Raw genomic sequence first — 26,262 nt, 5'->3', positions numbered from 1 at the left:
GTGTCCAGGTGTGGGCTCCCCAGTAACACACAGAAACAGACCCAGGGAACAGCCGCCAAGCTGCAGGGAGGGTGAGAGCATCTTTCCTATGAGGAGAGCGCAGGGATGGTCTTCCTGCCAAAGAGAGTGCTCCAGGGGATCGTATCACTGTCAGTAAATTGTGGAATGTCCTGGAATCGGTGGTAGAACAGTTGCTTCTATTTCCTTTTGAGAGATGAACTAGAAACTCAGCCTGGGATCCTGCTGTAAAGAAAGGTCAGGAACGTGGAAAAGTTTGCTTGTTCAGTTTACCTTCCAGAACCCTGAGACTCTCAACTCTTAGATTGCTAACTTATAACTGGTGCCTACTCTATTCAGTCCTGCACGGGATGGTTTATTCCCTCACCATGAGACTATAAGACTCTTAACTCCGAGGCTACAAACCCTGCCCGGGGTGCCCATCGCCGCTGCCCAGTGCCTCCTATGCTGGGTGTCAGCCTGCTGCTGGCAGCTGCCTGCTGGGTCTGCAGGTGCAAGCAGGGCACTGTGGGGCTGCCAAGGAAGAAAGCTAAGGCACAGATGGGACAGAACTGGGCAAGGGACGTGAAAAATGGCAAGAAGGGATTCTACGGGTACACTGGTCAGACAAGAGGCCAAGGAGAGTGTACCCTCAGTACACGGGAAGGGAGATCTGGGACCACTCCTATGCAGGAAGGCTGAGGGAGCCGGGGCCGTTCTGTGTGGAGAGGAGGCGGCTCCGGGGAGACCTCCGTGCGGCCTTCAGTGCTCCGGGGCGCATATCAACAGGAGAGACTGGATTTTCACGCAGACTGACAGTGACAGGCCAAACTAAAAGAGGGGAGGTTTAGGTCAGGTGTGAATGGAAGCTCTTCACCCAGAGGCGATGCGGCCCCGGTACTGCTGCCCGGAGCTGCGGGCGCCCCAACCCTGCAGGTGCCCGAGGTCACGGCTGGGCCCTGGGCAGCCCGGCCCCGCTCCGAGGGCGGTGCGCTGCGGGGCGGGGCGGTGCCCCGGAAGGCCGCAGTGGTTCCGGGCCGCGCGGCGCCATGGAGTCGCTGTGGCGGCTGAAGCGGTTCGATGCGTTCCCCAAAACCCTGGAGGACTTTCGGGTGAAGACGTGCGGCGGAGCGCTGGGTGAGCGGGCGGGCGGGGGCGGCGGGAGGGGCGGGCGGGGCGGGCGGGGGCTGACGGCCCTTCTCGTGTCCCGGCAGTGACGGTGGTCAGCGGGCTCATCATGGTGCTGCTGTTCTTCTCGGAGCTGCAGTACTACCTCACCAAGGAGGTGAGTGGCGGCTCCCGAGGCGGAGAGGGCGGGGAAAGGGCTTCGGGTTTGCCTCCGGCTGCAGTCGGGCTCTTCGTTTCTCTCCAGGTCCATCCCGAGCTGTACGTTGACAAATCGAGGGGAGATAAGCTGAAGATCAACATCGACGTTGTTTTCCCGCACATGCCCTGTGCCTGTGAGTCGAACCGCAGTGAAGTGGTACCGCCGAGGGCCGCACCCGCTGTGCACACCTGGCACTGCTGAGCGCGGTCACACTGCGCTCCTCCAGCTCCTCTGTTGGGATGGGATGTGACCCCACCTCCGTGCGGTGATAAAGCTGCTGCAGGGCACGCTTATCGCTCCAGGTTGGGCAGCATCGCTGCTGAAAAGTGTCAGCTGTTTGGAGCACGAGGTGTCATTGCTCTGTGCCTGGCTCCCACTCGCAGTGCAGCAGAAGGGCTGGAGGTGTTGGAGACCTCCACTGTTCCCTGCAGTACACCCATCAACATTGCAGCAGAACACATTGCCTGCAAGCACCCAATGGTGCTCGGATGCCAGGCCAGGGCCAGGGCTCCTGAATCATCCTTGTGGAAAGGGGACATAGGAGAACGTGCTGCTGTTGGAGTGGGGGTGAGAGGACAGAGGATGCAGTGCTCAGCTGGCTTTGAGCTTAGCTCCTGGGCTGCTGTTAGTCCAAGTGAGCTTTCGGGAGCAAAGGTTTGATTCTTTGCCTTTACGATTTCTATGATGGTTGAAAACAGTCATTCTTTTATATTAAACACCATGTTTGGAACAGTCATTTAGGATGCAGGCACAGTATATTACATTTTCTGTAAATTGTTCAGTCCCAACCATGCATCTTCATCCAGTTGTGGCACATTCGTATCCCCCTGCTAAAAGATTCTGTATTTTCACTGATTGAATGCTTCCTCAGATTGCCACAGGCCATGAGAAATGTGCTTTTGTAGACCACTTTCCTTGCTTGCTGTTTTCAGATTTGAGCATCGATGCAATGGACGTAGCAGGAGAACAGCAGCTGGACGTAGAGCACAATCTGTTTAAACAACGTTTGGACAAAGCTGGCAATCGCGTGACTCCAGAGGCTGAGAGACACGGTAATGTGCTACCTTGTCTGTATGAATGGATGCTCTCGTAGCCTGTGTTGTGCGTGCTTGTTTTGACTTTCATGGGAACAAGTGACAGCTGAAGAGCGCTTAAGCACCATAAACTCTTCAAGAGTTGATGGCATCCAAATCTATTAAACTGACAGATCAGACAAACTCCTGTAACACTCATTGCTTTTGATAAGTGAATCTTTATCCAGTCACTCTTAAACTGTGACAGGGAGTCACGGATGGATTTCAGGAATGAAACTGCTGATGGTCTTCTGCTGGGAATCAAGCAGCTGTGCTCCCGGAACTTGAGTTTGCTTGTATCGTGCAATGACAGTGGGCTGACAAATGAGACAGTCTGGTTAGAGGAAAGAGCATTTCTCCAGGGAGAGCTCCAATGACTTGGCCTTTCAGCCTAAACTTGACCTTACTACGCTTAATTCATGTCTGTTAATACATACATGATAAAGTTGTATCAAATCGTACTTGGCCACATAAGTCCCTCACCTATGTTATTTGCATACCATGGCTCATCCTTGCACTTTGGTATAAACTAGAAACAGTTCTGGGGAAGTGCTACAATCTAACAGCTTTCTTTAATGTTGCTTCTCCTTTCCAAAATGTGAGGTCCTTATTACCTTACTGTGAGTTAGTGTAGTTCTGTATGTCAGCATAAACTGGATTTATTGATTTGTATCACTGAAATACAACATCAGATATGATGTTGGAGGGCAAAACTGAGCCAAGAGCTGAATAATCACTACGTGTGAGGATTTCTCTGGTTGTCTGGGCTTGTGGTGATAGTGTCCCTCTTGTGTAACTCAGCAACTTTACTGTATTCTGAGGTTGTGGCATTAAAATTCAAAGTGTGGGGATAAAAACAGCTACTCTGTATCCAATTCTCTGTTAACCCGTCTTCGTTAAACTCTACGACTTAAGTTGATTGATAGTCAGTTGTTTAAATTCAGCTGCAGCAATATAGGTCTTAAATGTAGTACAGCATGCTCAAATAACATGTGGTGCTATTTAGAGGCATGACAAGACAAGACAGTGTTTCTAGACGTGCCTCTTCATTTGGAATCCTGTTTTGTTTTAGAGCTGGGGAAAGAAGAAGAAAAAGTGTTTGACCCAAATTCTTTGGATGCTGATCGTTGTGAGAGCTGTTATGGGGCAGAGTCAGAAGACATTCGGTAACCGTAGACCTTTCTGTATCTTCTTAGCACTTGAGGGAATACTTTTGAGTTGCGTGCCTGTTTCTTTGCAGAATGTCTGTGAAGTTCTCTGCAATGAAATCCTTTGTGTTCTGAGTTCTGAGTTGTGTTGTGTAGCTACATGTGTAGTGCTTGAGAATGGACAATTAAGTTCTGGTTTGTGTACATCCATGCTCAAGGTCAATGTGACACTGCTCACCGTCGTCTGGGATGCCTTGGTATAGAAGTGGTGATGGCCCTGCCTTCACACTCCTGCTGCAGGCTTTTCATCCTTACGTGAGCATAAACTCAGTGTTCACTGCTCACACAGACAGCAGGTGTAATGGGTCATTTGTGCTCCTCGTTCCTCCTCCCTGCAGGTTGCTGTAACAGCGGGTCCTTGTTTGGGCCGTGGGTTCTGAGCACCCTCCAGTCTTATTGTCTATCTGATAACTTGTTTGTCCCAGCTGTCTAACTGCACTGTTCCCTGGAGATGCTTTTACCATCTTGAGGGGTTTTTCTTCTATCCAGCGAAATGTGGAACCAATAAAAATAAGTGGTTGTTTTTTGTTTGTTTGCTTTTTCTTTCCTCTGGTGACCAAAATGTTGTCCAGAGGTGGAAAAGTATTGAAGAAAGTTTAATGTTTTGTCCAACTTTGACAATCATGGCTTAAAAACAGAGGAAAGGAGGAGCAGAAATGGGCAGATGCTTTGTTCACTCAGGGAAACACAACACTACTCAGAACTGTGGGACCCTGATGGCATTTTTGTAGGAAATCTGTTTCCAAGGAGCAGCATGGCTTTCTAAATGGGCAAAGACCTTCTCAGACTCGAGAACCATTTTTAAATGGTTTGTGCCCTTGCATCAAAAACTCAAAAAATAAATCAGAAAGCTTGAGCTCCTTCAGAACCATTAGGTCAACTTTCAAGATCCAAGTCACAATGTTTGCTTTATTGCTCTGGGGAAGAGCGTCCACCAAATGTCCAAGTCCTGAGCAGAAGCATCACTTTTTTGTGATAAAGGTATTAAGATGGTACTTGTGCTTTTGCAGATGTTGTAATACTTGTGATGATGTCAGAGAAGCCTACAGGCGGCGTGGTTGGGCCTTCAAGAACCCAGATACCATCGAGCAGTGCAAGAGGGAAGGATTTAGCCAGAAAATGCAAGAACAGAAGAACGAAGGCTGCCAAGTGTATGGTTTCCTGGAGGTCAATAAGGTGAGAGATGAGTTTTGTTGTATTCATGCAGTGTGGGGCTGACTGTGAGAAGGCAGAATCTGGGTGTTCCTCTCCTTTTCTAGCTTTAGGTGTTCATGTGCTGTGATAAAGTAACCCCTGGGCTCAACAAAGTACCTGCAGCTGTAAAGGGTTTCAACAAAGGAATGAGGAAAAGCGGTAGGAAGGAAGTAATCCCATTTCATTGCGTGAGCTGTAGGAAAAATGCAGGCCTGGAGTAAGCTTGGCTTTTTCTACCATCTATCTAGCAAGTCTTTCTGCTGAGGCTTCTGGAGGAGAGGTGGCTTCTTCAGGGTTACATAGTTCAACCTTCACTTTAAGTCTTAAAACAGACACTGGCAGTGGATGCTGGATGTAATAGTAACCAGCAGCTTGCCAGCAGAGGTGCTGAATAAAGTGAAGTCTTATCTTCTTTAGAAAAAGAGCAGAAGCGAGAATATTACATCTGGTTGTCAAAGCTGAAATTGCTCAGAGAGGAGTTTTTTTGTAAATGATGTATGAAAATTAAGTGCAAGATACACCAGATGACTATTTAACGACCTTCTCATTTGGAGCGCATCCAAACCCGGAGCTCTTGGACATGCAGATTCCCAAGCACATTCTGGAAGTCAGCCCTGGGCTAATCTTTTATATCCCAGTATTTGCTTTTTCATTTTCAGTTTTGTTTTATTTTTTTCCAACATCTTTATGCATTCTTTCTGTAGACCGAATTCTTTACGTGTAGGGAGTAAACGTTCTGTTTACAAAGCTCGTACTGTGAATTGGTACCACCTTGGATGCCAGACCGTTAGGGGGCCATTTGTCACGAAATGTGATAAGCAAGACTTATATGGGAATGCTGGAGATAGCTAGGGTCAGGAAGTGAGTGTCTCCAGGGGAATTTCTGGTGCCATTGCTACTCATCCTCATCAGCTTTGTAGTTAATATATGCAGGAGTTTGCACAGATGCCAAAGTGTAGTGTATGGTATGGGACACTGAGAGCTTCCAGGGGACTGTGTGTACAGCTGCTAAAAGTGCCAGTGAGGGTAGCTGTATCCCTTACAAATTCCTAGATGTAGTTTTAACAAACTGATTATTGCTTTTATTTTTCCAACCAGGTTATTTTCATGGGTGTGTGCATAGAATCACTATAGTTTATTGCATTGAGTTGGGTGGTTTTTTTTTGTTTGTTTGCTTATAATCTTCCTCACTGTCCTCCTGTTACTTCCTCCCCTTCTTTTCTGTGCTATTTTCTTTTATCTCATGGAGCAACAGTCAGTTCCCTCCCAGAAAAATTAATTCCTCCTTCTGATTTTTATGCCTACTAAAAATAATCTGCATAAAACAGATTATTACCCACATCACTAAGTAGTTATGGCTTTCAGCATGACTGTGCCTGAGGAACAGGGGAAATAGCTCTTGGGCAGCATCTGCTGGTAGCATTGCCTAGAAAGGCAGCATGCTTGGTGTATATCTAGTCCAACCAAGAGGAAAAAGCCAGCACCTATATGGCTGCTTTTTGTATACGGATTCAGAACTCTTAATGAACAGTGATTGTCTCCTGCAGGTAGCTGGAAATTTTCACTTTGCACCAGGAAAAAGCTTCCAGCAATCTCATGTACATGGTAAAGTATTTTCTTTTTCTGTTTATTGTAACCTTTCATTTCTGAGTGTATCTGACCATTGTCTTGGGATATCTTTGCCTTGCGATCTGAAAGAATAGCAGCACTGCTTCAGTGGGGAGGATGTTGGAGTTTTGGTACAAAGTTTTAGAACTGTCATGAACAAACAGAACATGGGGATGGAAGAGCGTGGGAGAGGTGAGTTCCATAAAACTTCACTGCTCTGCTCTGCTGTAAACCAAACTTGGCTATGATGTTAAGCCCAGGACCTGAATATCTGTATCTGTGAAAGGGATATTTATAGAATATCTCAGGATAATTTGAAAGCAAATCAGAACTTTATTTAAGTTGTAAAGAGTTTTGTCCTGTATATGTAAATACAAAGTGTCCAGAGTACTAGTGGTAGTTGATTTATGCTTTTTGTTGGTCAAAAATATTTGTGATTTAACAGAATGTTTTCAGTTCTGTTGATAAGGTTTTCAAAGCCAGAAATTTCTGGTAAAGATTTCACAAAGAGCTTTGATTTTAGCTTGATTTTTTCCCCATCTTACCCTTCATTATGGTGTGATCTGTTCCACTGAGGTAAAGCTCAGGAGGAGATCACACTTTGTTCCAGTAACTGTCTTTGAAGAAAAACAAATGAGGCCATTTCTACAGATCAAATGATGAAGCATTTCTATGCAAAAAGCTCATCAGCTTTTCTCCACATCAGTTGTTATAATTAAATGTCACTTCTGGCAGAACTTGCATTTAAAGCAGTGTAAGAGCAGCAGCCTTCCTGCAGCCGGTATTGACCCATGTGTGGGTGGGGGCAGGACAGCTCTCATCATGCGTGCAATGGAAGTCTTGCACAACTGCAGTGAAAAACTGAGGGCCGCAGTGGGTGAGCACAGGAAGAGAAAGAAAGGACTTTGTAGTTACTGCAAATCTTTTGGAGGCCAAGTTCAGAATGTTGCTGTTTTCAAGGGCAAGGAAAAAGAGTAGGAGGAGAGATGTGGGGCAGGCAGACCTTCTGCTTTCTGGCAGTTCCCTCACATCAAATACTAAAAATGGCCTCTGATAATTTTCTCAGTGTGCAGCAGGCTCAGAGCCTGTTCGTTCATAAATGAAGCTGAGAATGTTTTTGTCCTCAATATAATTAACATCATGTCTTGATTAGTTTTTTTGTAGCTTACAGAAGGGAGAAGGGTTGGGGGTTTTTTTTTTTGGTTTGTTTTTTTTCTTTTTCTTTCCTTTTCCTTTAATAGCAAATAGCAAACTGAACTAGTATTGGTCAGTGCCTAAGAGAAATCTTAATATTCTGAACTGTCATTATGTAGGATCCATGAAAAATAATAATTCCACTATTAGATACGTAACTGAGATGACTGACAGTATTTTTGCTGCTCTCTTCTGTTCCATGCTATTTTGAACCAATAGAAAATAGGAAGGTGAACACTAAGTCCGTGCGATGGGAAGTTTTTTCTATCGCAGTGCTCTCTGTGCCTTGTGGTGGAGTGGCTGTGCTGTTAATCCAGCTGATGGTTAGACCTGAGTCCATACTTCTGTTTGATGGTGTTCCACAGTTGCTGAAGCTAGCAGACTGACTTGTCAGTTTCTTACACTGACACTCTCCTCCTTTCTAGAGAATTACTCTAGTTTAATACATCTCTGGATAGGGAATCTGTACAGGCATCTTCTCAGCAAAGCAAAGGATCCTATTCAGAAGGACTTTGTTAATCTGACCGTAGATGTAGTTCTGATCTCAGCTTCTGATTTATATCACATGCTTATTGTGAATGCCCTCAAAACCATACCTTCTCTCCTCAGTAGAAGTGAGTTGAAATTGCTTTTTTCTGAAAGTAGATTAAGTAATAAGAGGGTATACAGGACTAACACACACACATTCTAAAAAGAACTAGTACAAGATGAGGTGCAACTTGAGTTCTAGTTAGTTATATTAGCTTTAATTGCGGGTAGCTCAATCTGTGGGGTTTTTTTTGTTTGTTTTAGTAGTTGCGCTGGGCTGAATGTGGCTCAAAAGAAGCTTGTTTTTCCACAGATGATTAATGTCTTATTCAAACTTCTTTTTCCATGCACACTTTTCTCTCCTTGCTTATATTTTTGTTCTTATAGAGTCATAGAATCACCAAGGTTGGAAAAGACCTCCAAGGGCATCCAGTCCAACTGTCCACCTACCACCAATATTCCCCACTAACCCATGTCCCTCAGTACAACATCTAAACATTTCTTGAGCACCTCCAGGGTCGGTGACTCCCCCATCTCCCTGGGCAGCCGATTCCAGTGCCCGACCATTCATTAGGAGAAGAAATTCTTCCTAATGTCCAACCTGAATCTCCCCTGAGAGGCCCTTCCCTCTCACCCTATTGCTAATTACATGGGAGAAGAGGCCGACCCCCACTTCAGCTCAACCTCTTTACAGGGAGTTGTAGAGCGCTCCTATACTTATGTTTTGTCCCCAGAAATCATTTGCCGGAAGGAATACTTTTTAGAACCTTAGGTGAGGTTTGAAATCATTAATTGAATGTGTGAGGAATATAGGTTTATATAAAAAAAAATAGGGAGCAGCCTTGCCCGGAGCTCATTCTGTTTCTTACATCCCTGATTTAAATTCTTTGGCTTTGGCTTGTCAGAATTCCTTACGTTTAGATAGAGAAAATCAGAGGAAATAAGAGGTCTTGTTTCAACTAGAAATAAAGATTGAACTTCCATTGAAGTTTGCTAATACTGCCGAAATATGGCAGCCTAAATGTACTTACTTTCCCAATCAGAAGAATCCTAACAAGTAGCCATGAAAATCCAATTATCAACAACTGATCTCCTTTTTCAGTTTTTATTCATTTTTAAATATTTTACAAGTGGATAAGCCTCATAAGCAGACCTTCCTAAAGAGTTCACTGCATATCAGTTTTCTTTACTTAGATCCACTTTAGTCTATTTTGAATTACTTACTGTCAATATGATAGGTGTTCATGTTTTAAGGCAAGTTGGTATCGACTAATGGGAATCACAGTTTTGAAAGAAGCAGCCTGTGAACCTCATGCTCTTAAGAGTCACAAGTGTTATCTTATTGTTGTAAGGGAACATCAGCTGGAATATGTTCAAAGCATATTTCACTTGTATTTGTGCTAAGGATTTCTCATTCAGATCAAGACCCTCGCATCTCAGGCTCTCAGAAAAATTCATTCTCAGTCTTTTAAATGTGACCCCAGAATTGTGTCTTGGACACCTTTATATTCTGGTTGTGTTTATGTCAAAGGACCTCCAATGGTCTCCCGGTAATGTTTTTAGCAGTGTTTGACATTTTCTTCTTTTAACAGTTCTCCTCCCTGTCTTTATGCACTATTCATGTATCTGAAGGAGCTAGAAGTGCTGGAAATGCTGAAAAACAAAAACTGTTTTAAAAAGTCTGTTGACTTTGAAGAAAATGTGTTATTTTGTCTTTTTTTTTGTTCTGCTTTGTTTCTGCCTGCATGAATGTTAAATCCAGGTGAGATTATTTCACTTCACTTACTGTTGTTTGCATGGATGCTTTTCTGTGCTTGTGTGTAACTTTTTTCATGTTCTTTTGATGCTGATTCCGTATTTGTTCATATGTATCCTACCTAAATGAAAGTTACTCTGCACAATTGTTAAATACAACTTTGTTTTCCGTTTGGTTTCTCATAATCCCAGGCCATGATGTATGATGTAATTTGGAAACTGAGGGATGGTGTGTTTCTGTCCTTAGGTAACTGATAAGAAATGTCAGGCTTTGCTGGTTTAGTGCAGGTTTTGTCCATCCATACTCACATTTTTGGTATATGTAAGCAGTGACACTGGATTATTGGAAGCACTGAAAACTGGCTGCTTGAAAGCTGCACCATAGTGCTCCATCATCAGTGTCAGAGAAGACCGACCCCTCCACCCCTGAATGTCATCGTAATGATCTTGGCTTATTCCTCAGCAACTATGGTCCAGTTGCACTGGGACATCCCAGATTGTTAGGAGGAGGACTGAAGGAAGTTATGAGGAGGACTAAAGTGCTTCCAAGCAGACTTTTTGGCACTGAAACTAGTAGTCCTGACTTGCTTGTACCAAGGGAAAACCAAAGTCAAACATCAGTGATACTTGCAGTCTTCTTTTCCTACTTGTTCATTGGTACTAGCTGAGATTAGGTTTGTTTCACTGTTGTCTGCTTTATAGGCCTTGAATCCTGAACTGGAATTTTCATGTCCAGTTTATGTAGGATACTTAAGATCTGGGGAAAGTTCTTTTTTCACTTGTGCCTTTGTAAGAACAGCCTCCAGCATCAGCTGTGCCTGTTCATGATCCTGCATATCACAGCTGTTTTCTTTGCAGGAGTTCACACCTTTCCTCAAAGAATGTTTTCTATCTCAGATGGAAAAAAAAGGTATGGTTAAATGATTAAATTAAATGATCTAGTCTTTTAATCTCCTGAGTAGCCATCTCCTGCTTTGGATATGGAGCTTTGCAGTGAACTTCCAGCATCGGGGAACTTCCTTGGTGGTAGTTTCCTCCAAAGAGGTGATCCTGGTGTCACTTCCTTCCTCCTTGCTGTATTCCTAATCAAGAGGAAGCTGGGGCTTCTCATTCATCCTTCAGACTGTCTTTGGACCATTCTTTTGCAGGGATGTGACCGTCACTGCTTCCTAGAGAAGACATTCCCCATCATGCTATATTGGCAGCCAGAGAGATTTTCTTAAAATACATAATTTGATTCCTTCAAGTGCCTGAAAAAATGCTGATGACTACATTGAAAACATTCTGTCTTTAAGACACACTTTCAATGACTGCGACAAATTCTGTGAATGAAAGCAGTTATGAATGTGATCCAAATGTGTTTTCCTTACACCCTACGTGGTCAACTGGAGGAAAGAAGTTATCTTTGAAGGCACTTTTGTGATTACCACTTGTTTTCCTCATTTGTGGTAGATTTGTTCACTTCTTTAATCGATTTTTTTGACAGTTGAAACCTATTTGAAAGCATCCTTGGATGAGACCCATAGAATAACTTATTTTACGTAGCTTCTTATGATTTGAGTTTTGAATTGCAAAATGGGCATACAGTCTTTGACTGAACGCTGATTGTCATTTTTTGGTCCCTTGGTATCTTCTCATTGGCTGCCAAGAGCAGGCCAACTAGTTCTTTCTGCTGCCGATTGCAGCCTCTTCTTCTCCTGTCCCAGAGCCCTACTGGTTTTGGGGCTGGGCTGTTGCACAGGACTCTACAGACACCAGGACCTCAGCTGAGCTCTTCTTTGCCCGTCAACTATTTTGGAAAAGAAAGTGGGAACCAAAACCACCATCACTGAATTTCATCATGGAGCAAGAAATCCTCTGAATGATCACCTGCACGCTATTCCTAACTTCTCTTCCAAAGTAATGTTTGCTGGAGAATTAATAGTTTTCATCCCCAAACTGAATGTTGGAGGCTGAGATTGTTATTTCATCCTCAGAATTGCTGAGGACTTTCCTTTTTACATTGGTAAACTCCTTTCAGTGGTTGTGTTGGTGCTGAAAGACTCAAGGTCTGACTCATCTATAGGTGGACCAAGCATTTCCAAATTATGTTGTGTGTGGTTTGGAGACCACAAAAGTAGCAATTCCATTTGCCACTGGGCTGCCATCTATCAGAGCTGAAGTTCATCACTTGTTGGGAATGCTGGAGGTTTGTCAAGCAGCTGTGTGGAGGCTCTCCATACCTTCCATACCTCCTCCATAGCAAAGCCTGTGCTGTCACAGGAGCACTACCAGCAGTGTAGTATTTGGCAGAGAGGGGTGGGAGTTGTGTGAAGTATTCAGAGGCCCATCTCCATGCAGGTATAAATCTGTTAGTTATTGGTTAATCATGCACAATGTGAGTATATATGTGAATGGTCTCTTGAAACAACATCAACAACAAAAAAGGAGGTTGCTTAACAAAAGTTAGTAAGCTTTGAGATGTGCTGCGTAAGCACACGTTTCCCATCTTTCCAGGTATTCACCTTTGCTGAGATCTTGCAACTGAATGGACAAAAATGTTGTGAATGTAAACACTGACAATACCTGGATAGTTTTGGTTGCTGCCAAAACGGCCTTTCCTTTACCCTGAGGTCTTGAAAGACTGAGAAATCTTAATACAAGCAGCAGTGCTGTCTGGCACACTACTTTAGAGCTTATAACAAGAAATTTGGACATCTCACTGTATTTTTCTTTTTGGTGACTAATTCCTGCATTTTTGTTTCTCTGTTACTTTTTAAATGATTGCTAGTCCCTATATTAGGCCTTTAACTAGCTAGGGAGCCTTTTTATGTAGCCTAGCAAGTGCACCAGCAAAGCTATTGTGCTTCTGCTCTTTGGTACAAGTTTTAAATGCTGTTGTATCTGAATGTCTGCTTTTCATTGTAAAGATCTGAATATTTGTCTTTTCTCTCCCACTCTGCTCAATTTTGCAGTGCACGCTGTTGAGAGTAAGTGTTGCTATTTCTTTTTTTTTTTTTTTTCCTTCAAAACTCCACAGTACAGTACTAACCCGATGTCTGTTATTTGCTGTGCCCATAAATCTCCTTCGGGAGGAGCTGCTGATGTAGGCTGGGATTTGAGAAGATTTCCTAAAAGCTAGGAGACCCATCCCTGGTCATTCATCTCTGGTAATTGAGGTCACCAGATGGGAAAGGTTGAGAATCTTTGTCTTACACGATTTTAATATGTCACTGTTAGAGATAATACGTTGGTAGTTGTTCTGTGCAGGTGATGTAATGGAGGGGCACACGGTGACGAGTCGGAGGGAATTCGGCCTTTTGAAGTCATGTGGGATAGTTCTCTCGTTTAATCTCACTTGTACGGCAGGCTGGAGAATTGCTCTTGGGAATTCATTCACAAGGCCTTCTAATCTCAGAATACTCAGTAGAAGGTTTTCCAAAGGTCTGTAAGGCACTGGATTTTTCTGAGGGTGAGAGAGTCCTGGCGATTGCAGGTTGAGATGTGGTGTTTCCACTCAGTAGTAACATTTGGTGGAGGGCTCAGGACCTGTACTCTGCTCACTCCCTCCCCCACCTGCAACACATTCTGTGCTGCTCCCTGTCTCAGCACCCCTTCACACCACAGCCTCATCCTGCTCGTGTTTATGTACAAGTTTTTTCTCCCCAGAAATCCATCCCCAGCATGAAAATTGGTGACCTCACTCATTTCGCAGCACTACATTTGGGTAGCTGTGTCTTGAGCTTTTTGCAGTTTTAATGCATTTATTGGCAGAGTCCTCAGTGGCAGTGAGAGCTGTTAACCCAGCAAAGGGCTGAGTTGCAGAGTCCAAGGAGCTCTGTGGTTGCGCAGGTCAGAAATGTGAGATGGGGAGAACTCTTCAGGCAGACAGCAGCCTTAGAAGTGTGTTACTAAAACAGGGAAGTAAATCAGGTTATATAAAAATGCATAGACTTCTTGACAAACCTAAGGTCTCTTACAGGCTTCTTTATTTTAGGTAGCTAAGCACTTAGCCACAGTTACAGAAGGGAAAGGACGTGCTTCTATTTCACTAGAAGTAAGTCTCCTGCCCTAGCTGACCCTCTCTTAAGATCTTCTCTTCTATTTCCTTGTTCTGTTTCTTCTCTAAGCATGCTAAATAGCCTTTTGTTAAGCAAACTCTGATTGGCTGAATGTTTGTCCCCAACCTAAACTGTGCACATATGTGCTTGGGATAATCCTTGGTGATCAAAGATGAACAAACGTATCACCTGGTGGCAGATTGCTTTGGAGCCCAAGTTAATGAATTGTGCTTCTTCACAGTTATAAACCATTTATTGCAAAGGTTTTATAAAGTGAGTAGCTGGTGTTTGATCTGTGGAAAGCATTACAGCAGAGCACTATGGGGAAACTTTGTATGGAAAAGTCCTAACTTAACATGAGTCATGCACGACGTAAACCTGGTGTAATGGCTTAGTGAGCAACTGGTCCTTTTCAAGTGCTTCTCTTGAATGTCTCTGGTGCTCCACTATAGCTGTAAGTTTGTCATCCTCACTGGTAGTCAGCTCCCTCCTTAAGTGCTAATGAATGCAGCTGTCTGAGCTGATGAGCACGGAACTGTAGCAGTAGAGCTGTGGGCAGGAGTGCTCCTGTCCCTCCCTGTGCTGGCAGGCTGTGCCCAGGGGTGTGCAGCTGTGTGATTAGCCATGTGTTGAAGCTGATCTGGCTGAAAGAGCATCCTCAACCCAAAAATTGCTTGTTTTGGCCCGTTGTGCTCTCTGGTATGGTTCTTGACCACAAGGAGGGCGGGAGGGGGATGAGCCATCAAGAGGAAGGTGAGAGGCGAAGACTTTTGGTGTTAGGTTGAGTTGAACTGCAGGTCCAGCGTGGGCAGGATCTCCATAGAACTCCATCACTGACTGAAGATTAGCTGCTGCTGGCAGTGCAAAAAGCAGCGGCACTTAACACTCACTGACAGCTAACCCACTCAGCTTGGCTTAATTGCATAATACTACAACAAAACAATGTACTGCTGGAAGTCATTACGAAAAATGTGATATGGAGACCACTTCCCCATTCCTTCCTTTACCTACTGTTTCATATGCGTTTCCAAACATTTGGTTGGATGTTTTTTATTTATTTTTTGTTTGGTTTGGGGTTTTAAGGCCAAGGAGTTCTTTGATCCAGCTGCTAACAGTCACAGAAATGATGCTAATGGCAGAGGTAGGTCTGCACACTTGTCAGGGACACCTCATATATATAGAATCATAGAATCAATGAGGTTGGAAAAGACCTCCAAGATCATCTTGTCCAGCCATCCACCTACCACCAGTATGCTGAGACCTGTGCTGCTCTGAGCTCTTCGTAATACAAAACCATTGCCTTAATTCCAATGGCTGCAGCCTTGGATTCCAAGCACTGAAAACTTTAGCTGTGAAATGCAAAGGGTTCTCTGTAGATCAGAGCTGTAGGAGGAGGAAGACTATAGTTCAGGCACAGCGTTTCCTTTTCTAACCATATGGTCTCTGCTTTGCACGTATGTATCTTTGTTTTAGTAAGGGTTTATGTAAATACAAGCAAAACTTCTGTTATTTTATTGAAAGAAGTTATTAGGAAAAAAAATGAGTTCACAGTGTACTCGTTAAGTAAATATTTGTTTTAAAAGGGAGGCAGTTTCAATCAGTTCTTTATCTTTGCAGCCCTTCTTACGCTAGATGGCATTATCAGAAACCGTTTGAGGGCAGCATTCCTTCATTATAATTGTTATTCCTTCATTAATAATGTGGCAGTTGGTGATCTGACTCCATTAGCTCAGAAAATGGAGCAACTTTGGATTAGCCTGGTAGGAGCGTTCCTGAAAGCTGGTTGTATTTCCATCCTGACACTGAGGCTTCTTTCTGGCATTACAGTTAAGTAGCCAACAAAAAGACAGTGGTTCCTCTTAGCAGTGCTTCCCATGGCCCCTGTCTTTGGAGGTGTCCTCCGTGTATGTGGTGCTGGCTGTGCTGCTGTCCTGCTGTATGCAGGAGTGGCAGAGGGCAGGCTGAAAGCTGGCCTTGCAAGGGCTTGTCCTTTCCCTGTGTGTTGTCAGGGCAGGAGTAGCAGTGCTGATGGGCAGGGTGCTGATAGGTGCTCGGTTGCTGTTGAGTTCTGTAGGGTGCTTTCATGCAGTGTTAAGGCATATGCTGCGCTCAGCTGTTAGTTTAGTTCTGTCATGCCTCTGTTTTTCCAGCAGTTCGAGGAGTTCAGCAAGAACTAAAATGGAGATCAGGTTAGGATTGAGGTAACAGTGAACTTTTCTTTGCTTGACCCCAGGAATTTGTTTTTGCTGTATGTTAAGAACATGTTCGGGCAATAGCTGAAATATCTGATCTGAATAGACCTTCAATTACTTTCCTCCACTCTAGCAATGAGTAGACAGTCTATGATAGGACTTGGAGCAGTTTTATCTGTCATATGTCCACCTGCAAGCAGGAGGGAAACCCAGGCTATTTTTTTGCTGTTTTAATCAGCAATAGCTAAAATACAGAAAGCAGATACGCTTTGATACTGTAGTCTGAACTACACTGTTAAACTGTTTTTCTGTTACAGTTCATGACCTCCAGAGCTTTGGACTTGATAACGTAAGTGTTTCCAAGATAACTTTTCCAAGATAACTAGCCAATTCTCTCAGTCTGTTTTCCTTCTGATTTCCCTGAGTTGCCGTGTTGGGACTCACTGTGCTGATCCCATCTGGCCTCAGGCTGTATGTACCTAGGCACAGTCTGGGACCTGATTTCAGGCAGTGCTCTGCAGTGTGTTCTGGGACATCTTCATGTTGCCTGGCAAACCCTCTGCTCTCTTCCTAAGGCTACCTCAGTCTTTAATTCTGCTGAATCGATTGGAGTGTAGTTGTGCTATGAGGAAAGCAGATGGTGCCCATACCAGTGGCACTTGATGGTTATTTGCTCCTATGCCAGGGGAAGGAGTGGGTGGAAGAGCTTGCTGTGTGGGTGGGAGGGAGGGACACAAGGACCTGGGGATTTGGAGTAGAAAATGGACAAATTCCATGTCTTGCAATCTGCCATGAATTTAAAAACAAACAAATAAACAAAAAACCCAAGTGCTTTGGAGCTTACTATTAGGAAACACAGAGTAAGGGAGGGCCTGCTAGAGCAACACTCAGAAAACGTTCTGAATGTGAACGTAAGTCCCCTTGCTTTGCCCCTTGGATGTTGTGCATTGTTTGAGTTATCAGTGTTTCTGTTCCAGATCAATATGACGCACTATATCAAACATCTCTCATTTGGAAGGGATTATCCAGGCATCGTGAACCCTCTGGATGGGACAGACGTCACTGCACAGCAAGGTAAGAGCCAGCTGAGAGAAATATTTTTAGGAGTCAGTATTAATGAGAGTTAGAAGAGGAGTGAGATTCTCAGTCTTAAACAGGAGCCCTGGCAACACTGCTTAAGACTTGGACCCCTCCACCTTGTGCTTTTTCTAAAACGTATGCTTCCATTCATCTGGAACAAATCACCCTGTGTGTTCTGTTCCAATTCTGCCATCTTTCTGAAAGGTCTCTTTTTTTCAGCATTAATGGATATACAACAGAAGATGCAGCATGTTATCATTAAAAGCCTATATCGTGTGGGGAGAGTTCTGCGTGGCTAATGTGTGCAGTATGAGATAGCCACAAGTTGCAGGATAGAGAGAAAAAAAGCCTAACAGAGTGTTGCTGGAGAGCTGTGGAGTCCATCTGACCCTGATCTACCTGATGGTAGCAGCTGAACAGCTGCCACTGAGTTGAAATATTGCCCATCTTGGCTAGTTAGCTCTTGCTTGCTGGCTTAGGAAGGAAGGATGGGTCTCTCCTCATGGTTTATTCACACAAACCTGCTTTGTATGCCTCTGCGTAGATCAGTTACATTATTTAGATCCTCTGCATTGTGCAAACTTTGCCTTTACAGGTATTTGGGGTGTTGTTACACAATAAAGCTTGGAGACATTGGTGGTTTGGTTCAAGGATTGTTATCCTACCTAAATCTGTTCTTTTAATTTTTTCACCACCTATTTTAGTTGTTGTACCCAAATCAAAGGACAGTGCTTAAAATAAAGTAGGGAAAAATGAAAAGGTGTCATAATGCTGTTACTTTTCTGTGGAGTAATAAACTCTGAGATGGAACCCATAGCCGGTTGCTACAAGTCTCTGTATGCTAAAGCTTTCCATGCAGGACATTGCTCAACAGCAGGTGGATTTCTGAGGAATTACTAGGGCTGAAGATGTAGGCAAAGCTGATTGCAGTTCAAATTTATGCTTATTGCTGTTTATTGCTGTGATATTATAAGTAAGAATTACTTCTATAGAAATGAATGAGTAACATTCTTTTCTGAGGAATTTCCAAGGAAAACAGTTTTCAGAACAGCTGCTACATTCCATTTTTCTTAGGAGAACTGAAGGAGCAGATAATGAGGACATCAACTTTACCATCATCGAAAGCCCGCAGTTGTTATTGCGCAAAAAAAAAAAGGTTCTTGGACAAAAGCTCCCATGAACAAAAACAGTGCATAACCCATCAGATAAACTGCAGATCTTCAGTTGATCACAGTTATTAATTGTGTGTCTGTCTTTGCTTCCAGCTTCCATGATGTTTCAGTATTTTGTCAAAGTGGTCCCTACAGTTTATATGAAAGTAGATGGTGAAGTGAGTACCTTTTTTTCCCTATTGCTTTGGCTTGTTATAAAAATCAGAAGTCCACGTTATTGTTGTGTCTTTTCATGTTTCATTGTGCTCAGACAGGAAATGAAGTTGTGTTATTGTGTATAGATATATGCATGTTTCACACTTTGCCTGTACAATAAGAGGTGAGGCATCCTCAGCTGATACTCACCCCCTTTTTGCTCACTGCAATATGGGATGGGACCCAGCAATATTCTGTGCAACAGTGTGTTTCTCCTCTCCTGTTTTATTTTTGTGTATTTTAGAATTTGCTTATTCCAATTATAGACATATTGAGATTCAACTGTCTCACCTCCATGAGATCTCTACAAGAGTAATTCAGTAGGGTTAATCAGCATTTCACAGGTTTGAAACTTGTCTCTTAGGTTTTCTTCTTCTTTAAGAATAGCAGTTAATCCACTCATCAATCTAGAACAAGCAGAAGCCTTCAGATTTAGTCTGACTCTGCTGTCCTCTGGTGGAAGCAAGGCAGTTTGTTCGAACTTCCTTCCTTTTTAAACAAGTTTCTGTGGCATAATCTTGTCTGTAGTTTTACTGCAGTGATTAAGCAAATCGCCGCCTCCATCCCGCCTAATTCATAGAATCACAGAATCACTCAGGTTGGAAAAGACCTTAAAGATCATCAAGTCCAACCACAACCTGACCATACTACTCATTCAAAGAAGCCACACCATTTTCATCACGTTCCTTCATGAACACTTGTAGTGCCCTGCTCAGGAGCCGTCCAAGCACCAAGGAGAAAATGTTTTTTGGAGAGTAACCTAAGATGAGCTCGTCTCCAGCTTAGAAGTTCCTCCTTTACCTTTCAAAAGAGGGCGGCTAGATTTCCAGCCCCATTTTCAGAATACCCTCTTTTCGAATGAGTAGGATTCTCAAGGTGAGGTGAAGATGCTCTGTTCTTAACCCAGCTGAGACAGCAGAAAGAACCACGATTTCTTTAATCCATTTGGAAGCATCTGTTTGGGTTGCCATTATTCTGCAGGGATCTTGGTTGCTATGGAGGGCTTCTTCTTAAAAAGAACAAGCAGATGAAAAAACTGTCGTCTATCAAGATCTAGGCCACTCCATAGTCTTAATGCAGCAGAGTGATGGAAATCACCATTTCTATTGCAAAGCGAGCGCCAAGAGAGACATCAGCTCTGCTGTTGTGTGGACTTCGTTACTGGTGTACCCAGTGTGCTTATCTATGCTGTGAGGAAGAGACAGAGATGCCATGTGCCCCAGTACTTCTGTGGACATTCACACGCAAAATGACTTAGCTCCTCACCCAAACCCCAGACTTTGTCTCTCTGTCTCTTGTTTATGGCCCATGCCCAGCTTTGCTTTACCACGGAACCAGTTTTCTCTGAGATGAAACCCACATGTGGCTCTGGGGCTTCTTCAGTGCAAGGACTGATCTGCACATGGATGAAACTGTGCCAGAGTTTGACTCCCTCATCCTACACAGTCTTACAACACCACAAACCCCACAGGAGTGGGTGCCCGTACACCCTCAGGCTCTTCTGACATTCTCAGGCAGTCAGAATAACATACTGCATGTCAACACAACCTTCGTGTTGCTTTGGGCACTCTGAAATTGAAATCACTGGCAAAGTATTAGTTACGTCAGAGGCTGTGTGGGAGCCACGTGGCCACAGCAGATGCAGTACAGACATTCAAGTGAAGCTATCCTAAGCAGCGTGGGCAGAGCAGTCCAACAGTAGATGTAGGCTGTATTTCTTCATCTGCCCTATGGGTTGAAGCTGTTTGTAAGCATCGGTTCGTATGTGATAAATCCTTAAGTAGACCATTCTTTCTTAAATACCGTGCCTCTCTTGGGCCTATCTTTTTATTCCTGGGAGATGAATGGAAGTTAGTTGCTATGAGGTAGTACTGGGAGAACTCTCAGATAATGTCTGAAGCTCGTTCTGCTTGGATCCAGGTCAGCTGTGCAGTTTCTGTCAATTACTGAAATTCCTCAGGTACAAAGGACAGTACGTGTTGAGCCCTGAGCTTATAGCTGTCCCACAGCCTACCATGCCTTACAATTCTGTGGATGAAATCTCACATGTAGAGCTGTCATTCACTTGTCAAAGGATTAGTTCTGTCAAAGTAATTGCTTTTTAGTCTCCAGGAGAGGAATCTATGCGGACCATGATGCTTATACTTAGGTTATTGTGGCTCGAGTGTGCTGCCAAACATGCACCATGACCTGTCCTATGTATTCAGTACTTGCAACCCTCACATGTAGAATTTGATAAAGAACCTGAACGGTATCTTTTTCAGCTTGAATTGTAGTTTGTGTCAGGTAGCTTGTTAGAGAAGATAGAACATAATTTATTTGCTTTAATAGGACCAGTATGAACAACCTATCTAAGAATCACAGAGCACAGGAAAATGCTTGGGGGTCATTTTTGATTTGTACAAAGATGGGCAATCTTTATTCTTCTGCAGCTCTTGAAGCTTTCCTTTGTTTATGTATTCTTTCTTTTATTTTTTTCTCTCACTCTTGAATGTATACAGCCTTCTCAAACAGCAGATGGTGTGATATTCTTCCCATATTCCATTTATGATTAACAGAGTAGTATCTGTAATTTGCATGGAAATTCAGCTGCTAATGGCCGGCCTCTCAGCATTCAATGTTGTCTCCTGATGCTACACATGGGGAGATAATTTTTTGTTGTATCATGTGGGAGCTCATGTTTTGTCTCTTAAAAGACCTCAGAAGCTGGCTGTTAGGGTGTTCATGGACTTGAAACTGGAAGTGACAGTATGAGGTAGAAAGCTAGGCCAGTAGGATTTGGAGCTCAAGCAGGCCAGCACTGCAGGAATCTGACTTGTCCTCAGACTGTACATCAGTGCTGTTTCCTGAAGTTTGTTTAGGTGGGCAGCAAATTGGCAAAGGGTGATGTGGCCTTTGGGTTGAGGTTTAGAAAGACATCTTATGGTAATTACCTGCCAGCACAGAGCAAAGCAGTTCAGCCTAAGGACTGATGCACTGTTCATTCTTTAACTCATTCATTTAAGCATGGCTTTAATCAATATCAGGTAGTAAAATTAGATCTAATTCTGCTGGTGCTGATTATGACTCTTGCAACTGTGATTACTGTCATGAGCCCACAAGAGAAGGGCACAGCAGCAGTGATGTGGTTCACTGAACTCGTGTTTTTAGTAGCCTTCCATATTCCCTGCTAACAAAATGATGCTTACTGCTTATGTTTCCTCCAGGTGGTAAGGACTAACCAGTTTTCAGTTACACGACATGAGAAAATAGCCAACGGGCTGATAGGAGACCAAGGTCTGCCTGGTGTGTTTGTGCTATATGAACTATCGCCCATGATGGTGAAGCTGACAGAGAAACACAGGTAAGAGTCATTTCAATGTATTTCATTCACCTTGCGTTGATTTTTGTCGTTTTGCGTAGCTTAAAACACAACTGCAGATGCCTGAGAGTCAGCCAAACCCCTCCACGACCAGCAGAGAGAACGGGATGCTCCCAAATACAGTTCCTTTCACTGTGAACATCTGACAGGGATGGGATCTGGGGTTCTCCCATACAACCTGGAATGATTTGATACAGTATTAGCATGGAGAAGTGCAGAAGTCTGGTATGATGGTATTCAGTTCAGTCCAATTTCCTCAAAGTCTTTTTTAATAGGAAGGCTAATTTTATATAGCAAAGCCGATATGATGAATAGATACAAATGCAGCTTACCATTTTCACTGTCCTGGAACATCTCACCAGCACCTACAGAGTCACCCACTCTGATCCAGCTTATTTACTTTGCATTTTCAGTAGCTTTTCTGCATGCTGTAGTCAGTGTGGAACCTGTTCCTTCCAGGTTCTCATTTAATCGCAGGCTTGCAATTACAGGGAGACAGAAGGGGTTGTAGCTGTCCAATGTTTTGGGATCATAATGAGGCACAGCTTTATGCTATACCTTGTAATGTATTAATATGTGCTTAGGGATTCTGTTTTTCTTGTACAGCAGCCCAATGTGCATTCTGTCTGAGCAGAGGTGGCTGAAATCCTAGGGATGAAAAGCCCATTCTTTAGGGTTTCTAAGTTCAGTATGTGCTTCCTGGGGTTGCCACTGAGTTCATTTAAGTGCACTGAATACAGTGGTGCTTCTCAGTAAAATGTTTCAGTGATGAACTCCATCCTGTAGCCAGTAGGGGTTCTTTAATTGTTAAATCTGTTGTCAGTTATTAATATTTATATTACACATACTTATGTAATATGATTAACATAATGTTAATTATAAGTTAGTTTGTGTTGATTGTTACTTATCTGTCATACTGGTATCAGAGCTGATGAGGGTTTCTCAAATTGTTTTCCTCATTCCAGGCCCTTCACACACTTTCTCACAGGAGTTTGTGCCATTGTTGGTGGCATATTCACAGGTACTGCATCTTTAAATCCTTTTTCTCTCTGATTATTTGCCATCTTATTCTTTCTTAAGTCTGTGTAGCTGGTTGTAAATCCCCCTTTACTGGGGAAAGGTGACTTCAGCCTTCAGGAAGCAATACAGATGTTCTGCAGAGCTGTGGGAATATTTCATTTTGATGCTCTGGGAGACATTTTGTTTTCAAATACTGCAGTCTTTCATGTACCATTCAAATCTGTGCTGTTTTCCTGGCCAGCTTGGGTCTGGAAGCAGATAGTTTCTTTCATGCTGAACTGAAGCCCATATAAACTCTGAACTGATCTTGCTGGAGCTGAGAAGCTCTGTAGGAGTCCAGCCACTCTATATTGTATACCTGTATTCCATAATACCTATATCTGCTACATCACAGCACTTGGATAACCTGATACTGAGGTTACTGTCTATTAAACGCGATTTGTCTGCAACACGTTTATTTGATCATGTTCATTTTCATGGCTAATTCAGGCAAAGGCTTTTCAAAATTACTATGGCAAATCCAAGTGTCCTCTATCAGTGACTGGGGATGACAAGCCACTTCGTGGTGTCTGCTGCCATACACCGTGGTCAGACTGTACATGCTAGAGGACAGATCAAATCAGCTGTGTGACAGCATTTTTGTCACAGCATCAGATTGGTTTCACAAGTATTTTCAGTGCAAAATATTGTCATCAGGGTGTTACTGAATGACCAGAGAGCAAGATTCCATCGTCTACAGTAATTGAAAGAATAATCAATTCCTATCTTATCTGCTACTCTAGTATTAAGATGTCTGTGTTTATGTAGGGCCAAGTAACCTCTTATTTCTTAAATGGGAAGTGCTGAATAAATAAAACAACCCAAGAACATTAAACTTCACAAAGGCATTGAAAATATCTTTGTTTACTGGCTCCGTGTTCTCTCAGGTAGAAGGGAGGGAGCTAGGCAGAGTTCCTGTGCTGTGGAAGCCACTGTGACAGACGCAGGGTTGTCTGGATTTTGTGGTGCAGAAGACCCACTCTGAGCTTTCCTCTGCTCCCAAACACAGAGTTAATAGGTTCCTTCAGTGTACTGGTGGGAGAGATCTGGGGCAAATGCTGCCATCTCCTAGGAGGGATATCCATAAAGGGCAACATGTGTTTTCTCAGGTACAATAGCTTGCTTTTGAGGTTACTGTGAAATGAGCAAAAGGGAAGCATTCCCTTGGCGAGCTGGGTCAGGGCAATAGAATGGCACAAAGCTCTCAGAATCAGCTTCCTCTCCAGACTTTCCTCACTCATCTGTCAGCAAACGTGGCTCGTCTTTGTCTCACCTTTTCTTCTTTGAGAGAGCACTATCTGGATAACCACAGTCACCTCTGCTCCTGCAAGCTGGATCTTGTCTCTCCTAATGAGATGGGGACGTGGGTCTTCTGGGCAGCAGCAGCTGTTTTCTGTTTGGGCGAGCTGGAATTCCTGCTGCTGACAGAAGGATTTGTTTTTTCTTTCTGTGGGAGAAGCTCTGTATTTGAGGCTTCATTTGACTTGATCCCATTTTTCCTTCTAGTTGCAGGATTCATCGACTCCCTGATTTATCACTCGGCACGTGCCATCCAGAAGAAGATTGAGCTTGGGAAGACAATATAAACAGTGACCTCACCACACACACACAAAAAAACTGTAAGGAGAACTAAACAGGTTTTAAAAAATACGTGTCATCCTCCAAGTGCACGTGAGAAGAGGTTTGGAATTACCGGGTGGCCCCAACTGCTCTTAATGTCTCATCATCCATTGTTTGGCATTGATTTGTGGATGGAACTGCTCCAACCTTGCTGCTATGGCGTGACATTGGCCATCTCATCTGGCTGAGCAGACCCTACTGAGAAACCCTTTTGTGTCAGTCCATCTTCATCCAGTTTGTCCCCTGAAAGAGCTGCTGGAGATACTTCAGGAATAATGTACTGTGTTGTCAGGAGATCTGCAATGCATCAGAGTTGTCATCAAAAAACTTTCTGACAACGCCATCTGTCTTTTTTTTAATTGCTCCTACAAATATTTTGGAATGTGCTGATGCTGTATGCCAGACCTCTGTGAAAATGTGCTGAATGCCGTGCGCTTTCCTTCCAGCTGCCCAGGGCAGTGTGGAGGGACCCAGCATTCAGGGTGTGCTTTCTGTACCATGCGGTCCCCCATTTGTTTCAGATTGCCCTTCTTAGGAGATGCAAGCTGATGCATGGATGAGGGGAAAAAAAAACAAACAAAGAGTTTGGAATTTTAATGAATTTTAAATTGGATTGTGTTTTTTCACTTCCCCTCTGTCTCTGTTTTGTAATGCAGTCCATCCTGTGTGTCTTGGTAAGGCATTTGGAAGAATGATTAAATTATTTGAACCAATCCTGGATTGGAAATTATAATAAAAACTACCTGCATTGTGGCAAAGTGTGGCGATAATGGTGATTTTTGTTCTTTCTTGATAATCACCTACACAAGTGAGTAACGTGTATGTGAAATCACTCTGAGAGGAGCTTGAAAATAAGGCAGAAATAAAAAAATTACAGATTCCTGCCTCAGTTTGAGGGAAGACAGACCCGGTACTCTTAATCTCGGCTCTAAATTGGCTTTGGTGTTGATTGTGCACTTAGGGATTGGCACAGCTCACAGTGCAGTGTGAGCGCAGCAGGCACAGGATCAAACGATGCAGGGAGAAAGCTGTTAAAACTTGAGGATAAATACCATCAATTTGTAAGCAGAACTTCGTTTTTAATTAGTTAAAGAGAACTTCAAAACAGGCAGTACAAAAACCTGGGAGCAATTGGAGGTGTGGATATGGTAACTGATGAACCTCCATGCAGGAATACTGGAAAAACTGCATAGAAAGTGCTGAAGGATCCGTAAAAGAGAAACAGAAAACAGGTACAGAAATGGGGATTCTGCCTGGAGAGGCAGGAATCAGATGAAGTTAATAGCTTAGGGAGTGGTAATGTGTTTCTGCAGTTAAAATGGGAGCTTGCGACCGATCTGGTGCTTTTCCACGTGATCAATACGATTCAGGCGTGGAAAAGCTGGATCTCATTCAAGGACAATGGTGGTTGTGACTGAAAGGAAACAAGCTGCTCTTTTGGTCATTGCACTCTGCAGCACAGATGGAGGAGCAGGGCTCTGAGCAGTCCCATGCTTGGCACATTCCTCAGAAAACATCTGAAAACCTACTGCCTTTGCAACTGCTTCAGTAGCATCCACTTGGACTGGCTGCAGCTTTTGAGTTTTGCAAAACAAACAGCATCAGCAAAGAAACGAGGTGTGGGGTGGTGGTTGCTCCCATCCCTGGACAGGGGGTCTT

At 43.5% G+C, this 26,262-nt stretch overlaps 1 protein-coding gene across 2 annotated transcripts; it reads left to right on the top strand.

Annotated features, from left to right (window-relative positions):
• Nucleotides 1–1,020: 1,020 nt before the first annotated feature.
• ERGIC3 (ERGIC and golgi 3) lies at nt 1,021–25,361 on the top strand. Of its 2 annotated transcripts, XM_003642452.6 has the most exons (14): nt 1,021–1,134; nt 1,212–1,282; nt 1,370–1,457; nt 2,257–2,376; nt 3,470–3,563; nt 4,616–4,781; nt 6,347–6,404; nt 12,839–12,853; nt 16,434–16,465; nt 17,094–17,190; nt 18,462–18,526; nt 21,770–21,906; nt 22,890–22,945; nt 24,490–25,361. In XM_003642452.6, exons 1-14 carry the CDS (start codon nt 1,047–1,049, stop codon nt 24,567–24,569), a joined length of 1,167 nt encoding a protein of 388 aa, XP_003642500.1. In that variant the 5' UTR covers nt 1,021–1,046; the 3' UTR covers nt 24,570–25,361. The 2 variants fall into 2 exon arrangements, with proteins under 2 accessions (XP_003642500.1, XP_003642499.1); XM_003642451.6 differs by lacking the exon at nt 12,839–12,853.
• Nucleotides 25,362–26,262: the final 901 nt, after the last annotated feature.

Source organism: Gallus gallus, chromosome 20, assembly GCF_016699485.2.
Source record: "Gallus gallus isolate bGalGal1 chromosome 20, bGalGal1.mat.broiler.GRCg7b, whole genome shotgun sequence".
NCBI lineage: Eukaryota > Metazoa > Chordata > Aves > Galliformes > Phasianidae > Gallus > Gallus gallus.
The sequence above is the reverse complement of the archived record's forward strand: the minus strand, read 5'-3'. Positions and strand labels throughout refer to the sequence as shown.

Bases quoted from the DNA above. Each gene is read 5' to 3' on its own strand.
- ERGIC3 (XM_003642452.6), top strand. From the start codon at position 1,047: ATGGAGTCGCTGTGGCGGCTGAAGCGGTTCGATGCGTTCCCCAAAACC. The intron at 1,458-2,256 runs GTGAGTCGAACC...TGCTGTTTTCAG, and splicing joins CCCGCACATGCCCTGTGCCT to ATTTGAGCATCGATGCAATG. The intron at 2,377-3,469 runs GTAATGTGCTAC...GTTTTGTTTTAG, and splicing joins TCCAGAGGCTGAGAGACACG to AGCTGGGGAAAGAAGAAGAA.